The following is an 18,823-nucleotide window of genomic DNA, read 5'->3' as shown; positions in this document are numbered from 1 at the left end:
ATGCATACTTCCATATCTCATATGCTTTAGATGAAATATCAAACCAGAAACTGTACACTGTGTACCCATTTCAAGGTAGTATTTCCTGACCTTTTACTCGTATAGGTTCTTTATGCATTCATTATCATAAAGAACAAAAATGATTTTAAAAAAGCCTGATTATAAATAAATAATTTTCCCTTTGCATTCATTATTATAAAGAACAAATATATTTAAAAAAAAAGCCTGATTATAAATAAATAATTTTCTGTGAATATGATTGATTGTAGAAATTGAGAACATCTGTCAACAGACACATGTATTATATGGTCTCTTGTCAATAAGATTAGACATATCATTGATTAGAATTACATTATTGTCAACTTCATAAATGCATGTGGTGATTTTGATGCTGGGTGTGGATCATAAATGCATCTCAGGATTTTAATGCTGGGCGTGGATAGCCATGTTTTTCGCAATGTTATAAACAAATCGCAATGATGGTAACTATTCATGAATTACTAGTTGATAGCTCTACTATGTCTTTAAATTGAAGAAAAATTATCTTGCACTATTTGACCATATATGCTAAGCTGCTTATAGGACACTTAATCCTTTATATTTTAGTCACAAAATAAAGAACATTATGTAATTTTCATGAATGAAACATAGTACATGTACATGTATTTCTATATTATAGAGTTGTTTGATTTGATAGAAGGGGGAATCATAAAATGTCGCTGTTTTGTTCAGAGAAATTTTATATTTGTGTTTCATTTTAAAGGCATTGATATGTTTTGAAAGACACCATTCTTGAGTTGATAAATGTATGAGGTTTAGAAATCTTATTATATGCTTTCGCTCTCCATCTAAAGATTTTTTAAGTTGTAAGATAAATTCCAATTGACATGTTGACTTGTGACCTCAATGTTATTTTTCTGCCGTTTTTGCCTTGCTGTATACCTGAAGGAGTCTCAAGTCAATAGTTTTCTCTGGTGTCTTGGTCTTTTTTTTGGACTTGCCTGGGACCCAATAATTCCTTGAAAAAGCAGTAAGAAATAGAACAATCTCGAACTTTAAACTTTAAAAGTATGTATTATTTCATACTGTTTGTAAGTTGAGAATTTTTCAAAGGGAGATAATTAGTTATTTGCAGTTGTTCAATAATTTTAAAATATTTAACTGATCAAATAACAGATTGTTTTTGAGACATGGTTTGACATTTATTATATTCCTGCACATCTTTTTTGAAGACCAAAATAACTTTGCAGAATAATATACCAAATGATTTTAAAGTTTTATAACTGTAAAATGTCAGTTACAATCAAATTTTGTCATGTTATGAATAGCTAAGATTTTATTGTCAATCTTGAATAATAAAAAAAAAATGAAAGGTTATTATTGCATAATATTTCTTGGAATCCATGACTTTTAGTATAAACGTGTTTTATTCAGTTTTACGTAGTGAGTAATAAAAAATTATATTTCGAAGATTTGGTTACATTTATTTGCATGAAAAAACAGCAAGTTGAACAAACTGTTGATTTTTTAACACAGGTATATTAAGTTTTAATAGATTTGCGTATTAAATCCATCATACTTCTAAAAATATCTTTAATTTTAGATTATTTCAAAATGCTTATTATTAAGAGGTGTAATAGATTTAAATAGATAAAATGAAAGATGATCCTGTACGGAGTATGTTTTGAACATAAACAAGCTACTAAAATGACAGTAATTTGAGGTATAAAGACGGTTTTATACCTTAGCAAAATACTAGAATTCAATTCAACTCTAAATAGTAAAAATCTGAGTTTTATGGTATTATCTTGTGAAAACACACCCCAAGGTCAATTTTAGCTTTAAAGAGCAGTTTTTGTGTATAAATATATTTAAAAGTTTAATCTGTAATAGTTCTATGTGAATAGGAATTAGAAAGAACATTTTTAATTTGTATTATTTTGGAATGATTAAATATGGCAGTAAAGGGGTAAAGTAGGGGTAGAAAGTATTGAATTGTATTAGATCATGTTGTACTGCTGCAAGCCCATGCATTTTCATGGAGTTTTTTCTTTTGTTTCCTTTTTTTGTGGAAAAAAGGGGGTGGGTGTATTTATATTTACATGTTCATTAAATATCTATCATATTGGATTTTTCTTTTTAGTCTTTTAGAGATGTTTCTAACACGCTTTATTTTGCACTCGAGAATTAAAGCTTGTGTATCATTCAGAATTTCTTAAATGGGGATTAACTTATTTGAACAAGACCAGATTAAGTGAAGGCTTGACCTAAAAATAGATTGAAGGAAATAAGATTATACACGTATGAATCAATCTCTGATGGCCTTGCAAAATTAGCAGTTTTTTTTTATCATTATGCAAATGTTTGTACAATAATATATATGTGTCAAGTTGTATAAATGAGGCAAGTTATTGTCCCACGTTATGTAACTAAACCCACGACAAACTACACAAACTATGTTTCGTGAGTGGCTTGTTCAAATATCTCAGTGTTAAGTTACCCTTATTAAACCCTACAGAACAAATAAGAGGATTTATCCACCCGAGTGACTTTCCCTCCAAAACCATAATCCTAAAATGTACTGACCAAATAGGAAACTTTTACGTTGGACTTGAAAAGTTTTAATTTGTCAGCTTAGTTTGAAATTCTTTTTTTACTTGTTTAAAGTCAGAAATTTTAATTCCACCTTGACAGTGACTTGTTAATACAGGACGATTTTCTCCACGCTTTTGTGTAAGTATGAACGATTACTCATCATAAATTTCTAGCTGTAATTTAAAAAATTGAAGGTAAGGTTATTATCTTTACTGTCTTTTTCTTTACAAATTCTATTTGATTTTTCAAATACCTTCTTGGTTAAGTTACAATTGTATTGTTCGAATGCATGCAGTAGACAAAAGGTCTTGACGATAATGAAAGCTTTTGTTTATAACAACAATATTTTGTTTTGTGAGGAGTTGAGTTTCCAAAGAGAAGAAAGGGAAATTAATTTATTTAAAAGAAAAAAATAACTTTGGCAAACACAAAAAGTTGTCATGTATTTAAAAACTGTTTTCGTTAATCCGAACCCAAGTAGTTTCGTGGCATTACCTAAAGGGAGGAAAATCTATGAGGAGGATGAAGAAAAACCAAGAATACAATGTATACAGAGAAATAAAACTCTGGAAAGAAATTTGAAAGTAAGTTATACAGAATTTTGTTTAGGTTAAATTTTCTTTCATGAAGGTGAATTAATTTTGTAAATTTTTTGTTGTAAACGAAATGTTTTCATACTAGGGGCAAAAAGTTTTTCATTGCCAAATTATGGCCAGTTATTTTTCAGTTCTGTATCACATGAGACAACAAAATTTTAATTTTTCTTGATTTTAATTTGTTCAGGTCACCTTGTAAAAAAATAGGTGAACCCACTCACTGCAGGTAGGCTTATTGCTATTCCTTATATTATTATAAGTTTTGATTGTAGAAATGATCAGGTACTGATTTCCTTTCCGCTGCACATGATTACCTTGATTTTAGATGCTTTTTATGTAGGTCATGACATCTGTGTCAGTGCTTTCCATGGTTAGTTGTTTGTATTTTCATATTTTGTTTCTTTTTTACATGCAGTCATCTGAAATTCTTTTTCTTCTAAGATTTTTTTTGTAAAAATACAAAGTGTTAGCATGACCCAATTAAAAAAGCTGAAATTTCAGAGTTTGATACAGACAACCTATGGAAATTCTGAAAACATTAATATTTGAACTGCTTCTTTTAGGATGTCGTTGCTGTAATTCTCTTCCCCTACAAGTTGTTTGGGTGCATTAAGACAATCGATTGTGATTTGTTTTCAATAAAAAAAAAAAGGGGGAGGGGGATTTGGAGTATAAACACATTTTTGAGTTTCATTATTTTATGAAGAAAATTGGTCAGCTATGGCAGTATGAAAATAAGGTGATACATGTATAATCAGCATTTAACAATAGTAATTTAATACACAGAGAAGTGTTAGCCCCCAGACTGTCTCTTTCTTCTTTTTATATTAAATTGCATGGGACTAAATCTTGGAGCAGCTTTGAGATATTGCATCGAGCTAGATAAATTATTTTGGTATTTTGGTCAAATAAAATGCAGCATAGAAACAACAAAAGATTTAGTAAAATGTGTGAATAGATAGATGTGTGCAAATCTCAAAAAAGATTGAAGCCTTGAATTTCAACTGTATAATAAATTTGGTTAAAAAAAAAGAAGAAAAGGTTAACCCTTGTGACAAGTGATGTTTTATTTCCTCTTGACCTTAGTAGACCCTGTGTGTACCAAATTGCCCTATGGACACCAGTAGTTCACTCAGAATTTGTCTAGGGTGATCATTGTGTATAATATTGTCAGTTCAGGACAAAAGCTTAAAACCTAGCCGATTGAACTGTGGGGAAATTTGAGACTGGTTTCTTTTCAACCAGAACAAACTGATTAAATCAACAAAGTTTGTTAAAAAGATCTCTGTATTTGTAGTCACAAGGACACAGTGATTTGATAGTATTCTTTGTAGATAATGTAGTTATACAGTCCTTAGTGAAGTCTTTTCTTTCTTAAATTGTTTTCACTGAGGCATTGAAAGGTTCTTACTTTTAGAAATATTTCTCAATGTTGAAATAATATTAAACTTTATTCAATATCTAAAGTTGACTTTTTACCTTTCAAAATGTACAGGCCTTTGTGATTAGGTTTTTAAAAGTTGTTTCTTGGAACAATAGAAAGAATACAAACCGAACTAATTTGGGACAATAGATTTGTCAATATTGTATGAAGGGACACCCTGTATCATGCAAACTTATGTATTTGTACAATGAGTCTATCGATTTGTTATGTACCTACATTGTTTGTGAAATTGTATACTTGTATGGGATGCATTTCTACACATGTAAACTACACGCACCCTGACGAAGGCTTCCGTAGTTATAATTTTTATTGATATTTGGATGGTACAGCTCAAAGCCATAATTAGTGGTAGGTTTTTTAATATGCTATTTGTATTGCTTGAAAGATATTTTTTTGCTCTAATAAATTTGAGAGATATGATTATGTCTAGACCAGCATGGAAAATTTCAGAGGAGCTCAGATTTATCTAAATTATTTGACAAATTTTCTTCAATTTTGGTTTCTGGATTAGTGATGTGACTTAACCTGCACCCGGGTTTCAGCATTTTCATATTTTTCATTAATTTTTTCTTGTACCAGCAAAATTATTAAATGTATGCTTAAAAAAAGGGGGGATACTAATATAAGCTAATCAAAGACCAAAAGTTGATGAAAAAAAGACAAACTTCAAAGGCCAAAAAAGATGAATGATGAAAACTGAACAGTTATAAAACACTTTACTGAAAACTTAAGATTGTACATCATGAACTTCTCAAAAATATGGTGTGAACTCTGGTGCTCATGAACTGTTTTCTTAATATCTGCTGGACAATGGCAAATGTAAGGCCTGGTAATGATCAGTTAAAAAAGTCATTTTATTTGACAAATTGTGTTGTATAATAATCAAATAACCTTATGATGTGAATCAATGAATTTCCAGTTAAGGTTGAATGATTTTTGTAAAGTAATTCAATTTTTTCAAAAGTATTAAATAACCATTGCAAGCATCTATTAATCAAAAAATTAAACGAAATACAAAAAAAAGAAAGAATAAAATCGAAATTATTGACTGTATATATTGACAAACTATATATCATCCGACCCAATAATGGAGTATCCTCCGTATCGAAGAAAAAATTGGAAAAACCATGATTCTAAATTGAGATTAATTAAACACTTGAGGTAAAGTATCCAATATTCATTGGCAAATTATGCTTACTCAGTAAGACATTATGAATTGTAAATCAAACAGGTTTCGAATGTTTTTTGCAATTGTTTATTCAGCCATCTCGATAAACCAATTCATTGGGAGATTAAATAGAAGTATTCTTTGCTTTAATTTATTGTCGGCAAATAAAAACAATTAAGTCATTAAGTGGAATAGCTGTAATATGAACTTTTTGATCAACCATCTAGAATTTAAACGTGTGCTTTCCATTGATTTTTCTATTCTTCCTTTATGTGGAATCTTTCTTCCGTAGTTTGAACAACTTTTAGTTTTATACCTTAAAAGAGAATTAAAGCTTCCTGGTAGCGTCAATTGCATATATGTTTCTAAGGCTTTTTAAGCTAGTGTTTTAAGACTAAAAGGTTATTGGTTGAACAGAACTAATGGAAAGCTTATTGACCTGTTGGCGATGATAACATCGGAGAACTTAGTAGGTTATTGATTGAGCATAATCAAGGAGACTTAAACAATTTTCCACTTAAGTAGCTTAATACTGTCTATTTAGCTTTTGAACTTGTAAGATTTCACACTTCAAAGATTTCTTGTTACTTTTTAATGATAACTTCTTAACTTTCAAAGTCTTATCAACTACCTCAGGCATAGATTACCTTAGCTGTATTTGGCAAAACTTTTAGGAATTTTGGTCCTCAATGCTCTTAGTACTTTATTTGGCCTTTTTAACTTTTTTGGATTCGAGCATCACTGATGAGTCTTTTGTAGACGAAACGCGCGTCTGGCGTATATATTAAATTTAGTCCTGGTATCTGTGATCAGTTTATTTACAGCATAAATCATATATGTGTTAACCATTTTTTTTCAAATTTGATCTGTCTTCCAGCTTTTGGCAAATATAATTATTCTTTATTGAAATAAAAAGGCCAGAGCAAACTGTATGTGTTTAAAGTAACTTAATTGACTTCCACATACCAGCCAATTTTTTTTTTATCATCATCTATCTTCTCAGTTCAATTTGAACTTCATCCAGAGCATTTAAATTAGTGTGATAATGAAATCAAGGGAACCAGCTTAATTTAGATGACTAACTATGACCTACCTGACATTTCTTATAATAGCTTTTGATATGATTAAAATAGAATTGATTGCCTTCACGAAAAAAAGTATATGTTAGCACATGTCCAGTTTTTGCTGTGAAGAAGTTAAGGATTAATGGCTTTGTAAAGGGTTACAATGACATGTAAGCCACAATCTTTAATACAACACAATCACTGTTACTAGGCTGTTAAACACAAGTAATTAGACTGTCTTTAAATTCTGTATTTGGCTTTGGCGAGTACTTTTTATTAGAATAAAAAAAGCCAGAGCAAAATAAGTATACTTGCTTAAGGTGACTTTTAATTAATGAACACGAATACACTGTCCAATCTTATATATTTTTTTCCGATTTAATATATATGCATGTCAAGTTTTCATTTGAACCCTATTTATATAGAATGATACCTTTTTGTGTGTGTATTTCTGATGAAAAATTCTCTTTCTAGCTTCAATTAAGCTGCAATGAATGTTTTAAAGCATTGATAATTATCTAAACAGCTGTAAGGAGATATATGAGTTTTCAAATGATATTGCCTCTATTGGTCAACAAACACCTACACCATAATTGGAAAATTATCACTAGCATCGAGACAGATTGTTTTCTTCTCATATGGCGAGATTAATTGAATGTCAATATCATCATTGTTGTGTTTCACTTGCATGAAATATGGAAAAGATAGAATTGCAGGCCAGGGAAATTTCATTGACTTATAACTGATTCAAGGGAAATAAATAATCCTTTTGATGTTGACTTTTTAGAGTACATAATTATGGTAGGAGGTGTGAATGATTAATACACTCTGTAAGCCTTGAGGAATAAACCATTTTATCATTACTTGTTTTATTAGGTGGTAAGATAATTAGCAGATGACTTACTTAACCAAAAGTCGATTGAAATTGTATAATAGTTTAGGGGGTTCTTTATTGAACTTGAGGCAATAAAACATTAACCCTGCTTCTAATCATAAGGGTTGTTAATTTGTGTAAGAAAGCTTAGCAATGTTTTCTGTTAACAACTTCTGTTGAATGGACTTGATAATGCATTTAGTTTAATTGTTACAAGAACGTATTTCCATATGGATATATATCATTTGAAAAATACTGTTTCAATGATTGGGAAAAAAGGGGGGTGTGTGTGATTCCAGACATATTATTTCAATGGCCTTAAATGCATTTTGGCCTCATTTCAAACAAGTAAATTAGCATGATAATGAAAATCATTTTACATATTTTAAACCCCTGCACAGACCTTCTCTATCAAAGGAAACGTTAAAAAGCATAATTTTGCTGCACCATTTTTTATTGCTATTTATGCATTTAATTTTCCCTGTCTTTAAACAGTTTGTAAGTTGAACAATTAGCCTTCAACATGACATTCATGGATCGTGACATGATTGAAAGAGTACAAATTTAACAACTATAGAATATTGAATTAAACTATGCATACCATTTGTTCACACTGTACTGTAAACCATATAATTATGGCAGATATGGTGATCCATATGTTATAAACCCCAAGGCCTGGTATAACAGTAAAGTGATAATGACATAATTATATAGTTGTTCAGGTGTTAATATTACCTGAGATTTTCTTGTACATATGTCATCAAGCCTTAAGTGCTGTCCATCTGTTGTTCAGTTATGTAATCAAAGAGAAAATAAGATTTCCTTAACATGCAATGATCCCGAACTTTAAAAAAGGGGGAGGGGAGGTCTTTAAAAGTAAAACTGTTCTCAAATATTTCTTTAAATATGTCTACAAGCAGTCAGTACTGGTCTGATCTGCTGTTCTGTGATATTCTAAGAGAATTACTCATTTTAATTACTTGCAAAAATTAAGAAATAATCTTTTAAAAAGGGGGGAAAGAGAAGTCCTTTACAAAAAGTGAAACTTTTCTTAATAATTAAGTGATTGTACTTCAATAGATAGATTCTTTTAAAATTAATCAAGACTTCCCTTTAACCCCCTTCCCCTCCTCTGGTTACAAAATAAGTATATGCTTGAATGATGATTCAAAAGGGAAGTATTGCCAATCATTGAATCTTTTTTGACATGCAGAACATGGCAGAAATTGGAAAGTTCATTTTAATTCCTTGTGATTTCCTGAAATGTTTTACATTGTGAAAAGCATTTAGATTTTTTTCACTTTGTTATCCTAGAGCATTAATACATTATACTTTGATGACTTTTCCAATAATCATTTATTGAATTCAAAGGGAAGTCATCATCAGAAAGCATAACTTAGGTCTTGTGAGAATGTAACAGACCAGCACAATGATATATGATGTTTTCCCATAGTAGATCTTAAGGATGTTTGCTACTCTGTCAAAAAATAACAAGCTTTTTATAAGACTACTATGAATTGATAGTATGTAAACAAAGAATCTAAAAAAGTAGAAAAAAATGGCGAGTCCGTGTGCTCGTTTTCGAGATATAAGCCATTGAAAATTTGGCGGGAAATAATTCTCTCTAGATTTTTCATATATTTAACATTGACACCTTATTTGTTTTAAAAACTATAAAAAAATAACAAGAATTTTATAAAATTTTAAAATATGGCTTTTTAAACTTTATGTAATAAAATTATGAAAAGAAAAGTAGGGGTTAGTGGACACATTTTTTTATTGACAATACATGGATAAAACCAGAGGATTCTGAAAATCTGGCAAAAAAATTAAAAAATGGAGGAGCAAACATCCTTAAATCATATCTGATTACTCTCAATATGTTTTTAGCACAAATATATTGGAAATACTTTTTATTGACCTTAAGTGACAGTTTTGAATGCATTACTGTTGTACCATAGTTCATGCTAACGGATATGAAATTACATTCTTTTCACATCTGAAATAGATGTTATTGATGTTCCTATATCATTGAGGTACTGGTCCGAGTACACAGTTATCGTCCTTTGATTTTCGTTGTCCACGAATATAGTCCTTAGTGTGGACAGTGTGTTACTTTCCAATTTTTATTATACCCCTTCCAAATTTATTTCTCCATGTTTTATTCCTCATATAGCAAGTAGGGGGTGAAATGACACTGTAAAAAAATTTGGGTCATAAATATTAATGTAAAGTAGTGATTAGGTCCAGCTGAAAAAGGTCAAAAATTAGCACTTCGGACGCTGTCAAAAGATTTCAAGACCCCCTTAACATAAAATTGTCCATATTTTGAGTTAGAGCTGATGAAGTTTTCTATAATTTTGATATAATTTGTCCCAAAAGTAGTACAACACACTGTAAAAATATTATTGAGAAAGCGCAGGTGGGATTTTTTTTATTTTCATTTATTGTCTAAAAGAAATGCACTACGAAATAACTGTGTACTCGGACCTACTATTCCACTTCTCCTCTTTATATACTGACATATTGATGTTGCCATTTTTGGAATCTAGTGCGCTGTAAATTCAGAAATTATAGCTTGCATTAATTATTGCGATGGTTGGAAATCAAACTCCCACTCTTTCTTCTGTTTTCTGGATTAAATCTTTCTTTACCCTGTACCTAAAAATGTTTTATTTTGTCTAATATCAACTGAGTATCCCTGAAGTAATATAAATCCAGTTTTAGGATCATTAGCATTGATCCCAATTGTATCAGAAAGATCTAAGTTTCTGATTCAATATTCCTTATAACTGTGACCTGCAATCCAACTGTACATGTTGTTCTGTCCTACACAAGAATTCATTAACACAGAAAATTCTCTTGATGGTTTTATATGTATATATGTACATTTATCGATAATCTTTAGCAAAGGCCACAGTAAATTCAATATTTGTTTCATGAATTAACTGTATAAAGCAGGTTATGAATAACTTTGTTGTGTTGAGATATTACTACCGGTTACTTGGAATAAGGGCACAGGATAGCTAGTTTTAGATGGCTTGGAATTCCTAAACCAAAGTATAGACTTTTTTGCTTTAAATTATTTGAAACAGCAGGCAACAAACATCTTTCTTGAATGATTGACTGATTTTGAATCTGTGGTACCATTTTTTCGCAACAATAAATTTTTCTAGATCTGCATGATGGGTTTCATCAATGTTATTAATAGATTGTAAACATTTGCAGTTTAATCACTCTTGCAATATAATTGACTATTGAAAATCTATATTACAAGTTCAATCACAAGAAACACATGAAACACATTTTTAATGCATTCTGCATGTCCTTTGATGAAGATTTTTTATTCTAAAAGGAAATGGTCACCTTTTTATAAGTCGAATGAGTTGTAATAAGAATTGGAATCTTGTAGGTGAGTGTATTGATCTGGACTATATTTCCGTATTAAAAATGGTAATTTACACATGTATGAATAATTTATCAATTTTCCCAATACATCCAAGGTTTCAGTACTACTATGTGTGTTTATATAGTAACTACCTCATTGTTATATAAACTATCCAATTCTTATGATCAACAGTGTCGGACAGATGGAGTACAGGAGTCTAAATTAATCATTTGTAAAGTCATGTTTGGTATGATCTAATGGTTGGTACAGTGTATGGTTGATTTGGATTATAATGGTTTTTTATTTGAGGTCACTACTTTCATTTTAGAAATTTCAAAAAGAGTTTGTTCAAAATAATATTTGTTTTGTTATGTAATCTTATTTGTAACTATTTATGAATGTCTATGGCTATTAAGAAACATAATCCAAATATTTTCAGTGCTATATTTAGACTGCATCAAATGAAGATTCATATTTATCTACAATTAGTGTTTTTTATTGTCATGTTTAGGAAGTGATACATAGATCCATGTTTCACATTGTAGACTAAATACTTAGATAATTTATTTGCACTTATATGGAGGATTAGGGTAAAAAAAAACTGTGCTATTTGTTTTCTCACTGATCTTGTTTCATTATTCTTATTTCAAGCTTGATTCTCAAATGTTAACCTTCGTTTTTCTTTTTTTTCAATAGAAATATGAAGACTTGTCACAGAAATGGGATCAAGCCAAGACAGAAGTGAGACAAGATGATTATGAGCAGTTGAAACGCAAAATTGGACTACAGCAAGAGTTAATACGCAGACAAGACACATTAATCGAGCAAAAAAGAGCACAACAACAGCAAGAAATACAACAGGTACTTTATTTATCTACTCTTAATATGTGTGAGAAGTGTTGGTAAATAATAATAAGAAAGAGAGGTAACTAAGATTATCTCCCTTTGCCACTGCTTGTAAGGATGTGTCTTTCTGCAGTTGTGATTTGAATGAAACTAAAATGTTTATTTGTTATATAGATCTGGTATTGTGACCATACATTTTCTTTATTTTTACCCCTTGTTTTTACACAACAATATGCTTTAGTTGTCAAGCAAGCTGAGATAGGATCATAGTATAAGGGATATAAAAGTATTAAAATCTAGTGTCTGATATAAAATATTTCCATAAAAGAAAATTTTCCTCTTGTGGATTAATTTTGACTTTTATGTTTTTTATAGGAATGAACTCTAACAATGGCATAAAATTGTTTTGTGTGTTAGCTTTTATCATTTAAAGATTTCACTTAAGATTGTGCAGTGGAAATAGATTTCAACTTCATATTTATTAGTAAATTTGATTTCGCCGTAATCATTTGTAGAAAACTATTTGCCAAGTCTTGAATGTGTTGCTGTTGTCTCCTTCAAATCAATTGGGAGAAATGCTTTAAATCACATTTAGCATTTTATTTCACGAAAGAATTAAAAAACGGGAAGAAAATTAAATTTCAGATGAAAATGATGTCATCTATTTAAGAGATTGACAATTTTTTTTCTCTCCAGTGCTTTAAAGTGGTGTAATAAATTCTCGATTGTTTTACATGTATGAAGACTGTGTAAATTGTAAAGCAACTAACTGATGCGCTGATTGGTATTGATATTTTTCAACAATTTACGACTACATCTGCTATAGATACATGGTTAATCTTCGATAGTGTAAACGTAATTATGTATTATAGAGCTAGGACTCCAAGCAAAACTGGCGGTTCTGTGGTTAACCTATTCAAAGCAATATATAGTTATGATTGAGAAACCTCCATTGATGATCTATAACCTGACACTTTATTTGATTTCTTTTCTGTAGTTCTCAAATTCTTGTAGGGATGTCTGATTAGAACGGTTAGAAATTTAATTATGTAATTGTCTTATATCAAAACCAGTTATGTATACGACCAATTATTAAGTAAAATGACTACAGCTATTTTTACCATAAATACTTATGACTTATGTTGTGAGAGAGATATTTCTTATATAATGACATGAAGTTTTGATTGTGCAATTGATCTTAAGGATGCAGTGTTGTCAGATTCAAATTTTCAAAATTAGCCCTTGGTTATTTCCTAACCTTTTGAGAGTTGCTTTTATCTCTGAGTTGGGGCCTACCACTATAGATTGATATGCAGCATTTAACATTCCAAGAAGTATTTGCTGTTTCCTTGAGTTTAAATATTTACTCTTCTTTAACATCATGTCTTTGATGAAGCGTTTTATTATCAATCTTCTTTTGTTTCTGTGTTGTTTTAAACTATTGTCCTTTAGGATTCTGGTCTCAAGTGGTGAATAGATTGTAAGGAGAAAATTTGTCTAGCACCATTTGAAATCAGTGCTCCTGGAGTTTGACAGATCTTCTGCAGTGCTGTCTTTTTTGCTGTTTCATCTGTTGTGAGCATTTTTATGTCAACATTATCATTGTTGTAATACATTGGGTAAGGTTTCATTAAGTCTGTTTTTTGCATGGCTTCAACTTCATTCATCATTGTTGATATCCGGTGGTTAGCCTCACTTTCAAAATATCTGTAGTGCAAATATAATTTTTTCTTTAGGACTTAAGTATATTTGATAGCTAGTTTAAAACTGTAGACATTTGTAAAAAAAATAATAAACATTAGACGCAGCTCTAATTTTTCATGTATACAAATCATATTAATCCTTCACAAAACTATGTATTATAGATACTATTGGTTCAGACTTTTTGGGCTAGATTTCATTTGGAAAAAAGATTTGTAGAATTGCATTATTAACAGTTTCCTATTGTATTTCATTTGTTGCAAGTTGCATAAAGATAAACTGCATAAAACTGGTCATTAATTTTTTCTTTATTGGGAATACTGCATTTCTATTTATGGATTTATTACATATGGTAACATTCCAAAATCAATACAATATTGTATATAGAATGTATTAATCTCTCTCATGTATTTCTTCATTGTATAAAATATCTCTGACCTTCCATCTTCTTCTATGTAAACAGATCACCGTGATTGGGTTAATGCAGTTGTCAATTTTTAGATTCATCACTTTTTAGTAATGGTATTTTTGGGGAGGAAAATTAGATTTGATTGTTCCAATAAACTATCTTTTTCTTTACATTACATTTTATCAGGGAAAACAGATCTGTTATGTTGCATACTTCTAGGTCATTTGAACGAATCGATACAAATATTGATCTTTGGTTTTTCTCTATCTATAAAAACCAGTCTTCTGCTATCATTCTTTACTTAATTGTAGCATCTCTGATAATCTGGCAGTACCAGAGTGGACATGTAAATAACATAAGTTGACCCCAGTAAATAAATCACCAACGATCATTAGGCAGTCTGCAAAATCTCTAACTTGAATGGACGGGCAAATTTAAGATTATTTCCTCGTCTGGGTATCTTTTATTTAATTGCTTTGCATTCATGCTCTTCCACCTACTGAATTTTGTTCAACGTGTTATTTAATTTCTCATTGAAGTCTCGGTAGCAAGTTAGATTGTTGTAATCGGTACATCAAACTGCCTTTTGTCCAAATATTTGTTTAAGAATCATTCATGTTACACAATGGAAACAATTGAATATCATGTCACGGTACAAAAGATTAAACAAGCTACACTTTACTTGAGTTGAATAAATTTAATCTAGGATGTATATTATTATGTATCTTGATATGAAAATTCAGCCAAAAAATAGCGTAAGAATTAGTTTTTATGAGAAAATGGGTTACAATTACACATTAGCATAACTATGCATGAAAATTTGAACGATCATCAAATTTATGTGAAAGAATAAAAATAAGCATGAATACAAAAGAGAAGCTTTGCATTAAGCCTTTAAAACTTTATAAGATAAGTGGTACTTGGAAATTGTAAATTATGTGTAGGCACTTCCGGAAATTTCAAAATGTTGAGATATAAAGTAGTGGAAATAAAGCGAAAGCAGGGAATTGATGATTTCCAATTTTCTATGATTATCGCCAGTAGGGATAACTGTTGAATGGTGAGAATGATCTAAAACATTCAATTGATCTCGTATTGTGCCATTGATCCATTATCCACGTTGAATACACCAGGACTCGGAATAAAAACAACGAGAGTTAGAACACTTCAAATTCACATTCCTTTTCATTTCGACTCTAGTCAATTGAAATACCACCATGCATCTGGGGAATTCGTCCTGAATATTTTATTGCTGTCTTTTTCAATAAACTCGTCAAACCCAACATTGTTATGCTGTGTCATTTAGCACATTGGTTGGTGGTTTCCAATGTATCGCATTATTTAGCTTGATATGAGAGTACGATATTGTTGATTCTCTAAGGACGTAGAGTATTGGAGAGAAGTTTAACTATTGATTACTGGGTTATTAAACAGATCTCAGAATGACAAGGAATCGCGAAGAACCACAGGTAGGTGATCGTTTGTATTTTGATGTTTCTTGAAAGCTTTTCGTCATTAAATCGGCATGATATTACAGTTTTGTGGTTTCCTTAAACGCATGCGGTTTTGCCATTTGATCTTTTTGTCGTAGAAATATAATTGTTGGAATTAACATCAATTTTAATCATTTCTAATCATTGCATGACAAAAATATTAACTTGACATAATTTTTATTTATAACTTTAATTGGATGCAAAAAAATCTAGTCTTCAGATTTGTTAGACTACAGTACTTGTTTAAAAAAGTCAAGACAATTTTGTATAGCTGTTTTGATTGTGTCCTCAGAAATTTTGCTAAGCGTGCAATATCTAATGTAAAGGTTTAAAACATATGCTGAGCCAGCTAGTAGCTTAGATCTGATAGTTAATAAGAGGTGATGCAATCCTCTTCTGAGAAAAGAATGATCTTAAAAATATGATCAATTATTAAAAAAGTAATCACTTACAGTGACTTACTGCTTGTTTCTATGACAGAATTTTTAACAGATGTTTTTGTTCCTGTTAAATTGGGACACAATTTTTGTTAAATTCTTCTTTTTAGTCCTTATGTTGTGATGGGTGTCTTCCATTGAAATTTACACTGTAGGTTATATTTTCTTAAACCTGGATCTTAATTTATATGAAGAAAATAAAAAAAGAAGGTAGTTAAATCTGAAAATGAATTATGATAAAATTGAAAATGGAAATGGGGAATGTGCCAAAGAGACAACAACCCAACAATAGAAAAAAAAGAAAAAAAACCCAAACAACAGCAGAAGGTCACCAACAGGTCTTCAATGTAGCGAGAAATTCCCGCACCCGGAGGCGTCCTTCAACTGGCCCCTAAACAATTATATACTAGTTCAGTGATAATGAACGCCATACTAATTTCCAAATTGTACACAAGAAATTATGATATTTGTTTAAGATAATGCAAAAGGATGGTACATGTACTTCTAATGTAGATTAGGTTTACATACAGTTTGTGGATTTTTATCCTTTTTGCCTTTGACCTGTCTCAAGGAAAGCTAATACAGTCTGCCATATTTAGCATCAATCTTTATTTTCTGTCGAGATAGAGATATATTCCATTGATTAGAAAAACAGCAGCAAACAGATTGCGGATGGGCTTTGTACCAGCTGCTGCAGTTATTTAATACATCGTGCAAGTTTACCGAGTCTTATTACTGTAGTTAATGCAGTATGATTACTGGATAAAACCATAATTAAATGATGCAATTGTAAGGTTTGTTTCATGGTCAAGGCCATTTTTTACCAAGATTTGATATTATCACTTATTTCTATTGTCAGCAGACGGAAATAAGAAGTTTGTATAACAAGGAAATTAACTTTGTTGCCTAAAGAATACACTTTTTTTCTGGCATTTGTAGGTCTTAGCTGTCATTTTCAGTAAATACAGTATGATATATATTTTATTGTATCCTTGAGAGTTTTTACTGCTTGGATTAATTTTTTTGAGGTCACTTGAACTTGATTTTCTAAGACCAAATGGATTGAAAATGAGTTAGTTGACAGTATTATTAAACATTCCAACTTCAATATTTGTTCTTAAATGATTTATTGTATATGCTAGTTTTACTTTTTTTTTTATTACATGTAGCAACCCTGATTTACATACAAAAGCAAAAATATGTCTAGTGAAAGAAATTAGTTGAATTACAAATTTAAATTTTAGGTAGACCAGTTCAGATTTAAAACACTGCTGGGTCCTTCTATTGAATTTTAAGGAAATCAAAACTTCAATATTTCTATATGTCCTTATAAAAGGAGTAACTGCCCGATTGAAAAAGAAATCACTCAGAATACTCTTTTGGAAATGTCATGTCTTTGCTGCGACTTGGGTTGCTGCAATGGTTGCTGCATCAATAAATGTTAAAGATACTGGAGAGACTTATCTCTCTGTATGCTTACAGTTTATAATTTACAAATTGTAGAATTTGGTATATGAACATTATAAAAGGTTTGAGGTTGGCTCTGTTTGCAAATTTTTAATTATGTCTTCACTCTGAGGATATTTATCTTAGCATTATCTATGATCATGTCTCTGATTGTGTAGACCTCCAGATGTTCAGTTTAGTCAGGATTTTTATGATGTATGGTTTTTGTTAGCATAATGGAGGGGATGGGATGATGGTCATTTGATTCATCATGTCAAATTTTATAGGTTTGATGTTGTTTGTTTTATGCCATATATGGTATATTTTATACACAATATAGACAAGCTATTATAGCTTGCTATGCGGTATGGGGTTTCAACCATTTGCTCATTGTTGAAGGCCGTATGGTGACCTATAGTTGCTCAAATTCTACATCATTTGGTCTCTGGTGGAGAGTTTTCTCATTGGCAATCATACCACATCTTCTTATTTTTATATCATCCTTGGCGTCAAGAATGGTTTCTGCAGAATTTGAAAGGAACTGACTTCACACAGTACAGATTTAGAACCTTGATTTCATTTGGTGGATAGATTTGTTTACTTCTAGCACCATTTGAAATCAGTTTTCTAGAAATGACCATACAACAAAGAACAGCATGCAGATTCTATATAAAACTTATGGGTTTGGCATGATAGAAGTGTTATTGACTTGTGGCTGTTGTTGCTACCGGTATTTGGGGCTGTCACTCTAGCTCTACATATTCTAGCTTTTCCATTGCTTATATCTCAAAATCTAATGCACAGATGTATCATTATCATCGTTCAATTTATTTATGTTAACAATTTTAACTTGAAAAGATTTCTTATATGAAAATTGTTACATTGAAACTTGAAAATAAGATGACTCTTGGTACGATAAAATAGAAAAAAACTGATCTTGTAAGAGAGCTGACCTTTGAATTGAGGTTTACAATTTATTTCTACAAGGGGACAAGAGTTACCTGACATTCGATTATTAACTAAGTCTATGTTTTTAGCTCATTGGTGACCTTTAAGGCAGCTTTTAACTGTTTTATCTTTTTAATGGGCAGAACATCTTACAATATATTTTTTTTTAAATTAAAGAGTTGACCTTTATAGTAGATATCACTGTATTATACTGGCAGACCATCCTGAAATCCTATTTAATACAAACAAATAAAGTGAGGACATGATAAGAAATGTCTGGTCATTCCCTGCCATTGAAATGTGATATTTTGTGCCATAAAGTTTCCTATTTGTGTCACACATGATCATTAAATTACCATTTAATACTTTTGTCAATCTTTCTTTAATTATCCATTGCAAATTTAATCCATTTTC

General features: G+C 30.5%; 1 protein-coding gene across 9 annotated transcripts in view; it reads left to right on the top strand.

The window, feature by feature from the left end:
* LOC139483056 (uncharacterized) overlaps positions 1-18,823 on the top strand; it is a 67,323-nt gene that overhangs the window by 26,304 nt on the left and 22,196 nt on the right. For 4 of the 9 annotated variants that reach the window (XM_071267106.1, XM_071267092.1, XM_071267100.1 and 1 more), the window contains one exon: positions 11,826-11,990. In XM_071267106.1, the coding sequence (XP_071123207.1) occupies positions 11,826-11,990 (165 nt within the window). Of the gene's footprint in view, positions 1-371; positions 483-2,869; positions 3,180-11,825; positions 11,991-15,519; positions 15,555-18,823 lie in introns of those variants that run through there. The other 5 variants (XM_071267130.1, XM_071267123.1, XM_071267117.1 and 2 more) reach the window with 5 other exon arrangements.

The sequence above is a fragment of the Mytilus edulis genome, chromosome 1 (assembly GCF_963676685.1).
Source record: "Mytilus edulis chromosome 1, xbMytEdul2.2, whole genome shotgun sequence".
Lineage (NCBI taxonomy): Eukaryota > Metazoa > Mollusca > Bivalvia > Mytilida > Mytilidae > Mytilus > Mytilus edulis.
This window is presented reverse-complemented; position numbering and strand designations above follow the sequence as displayed.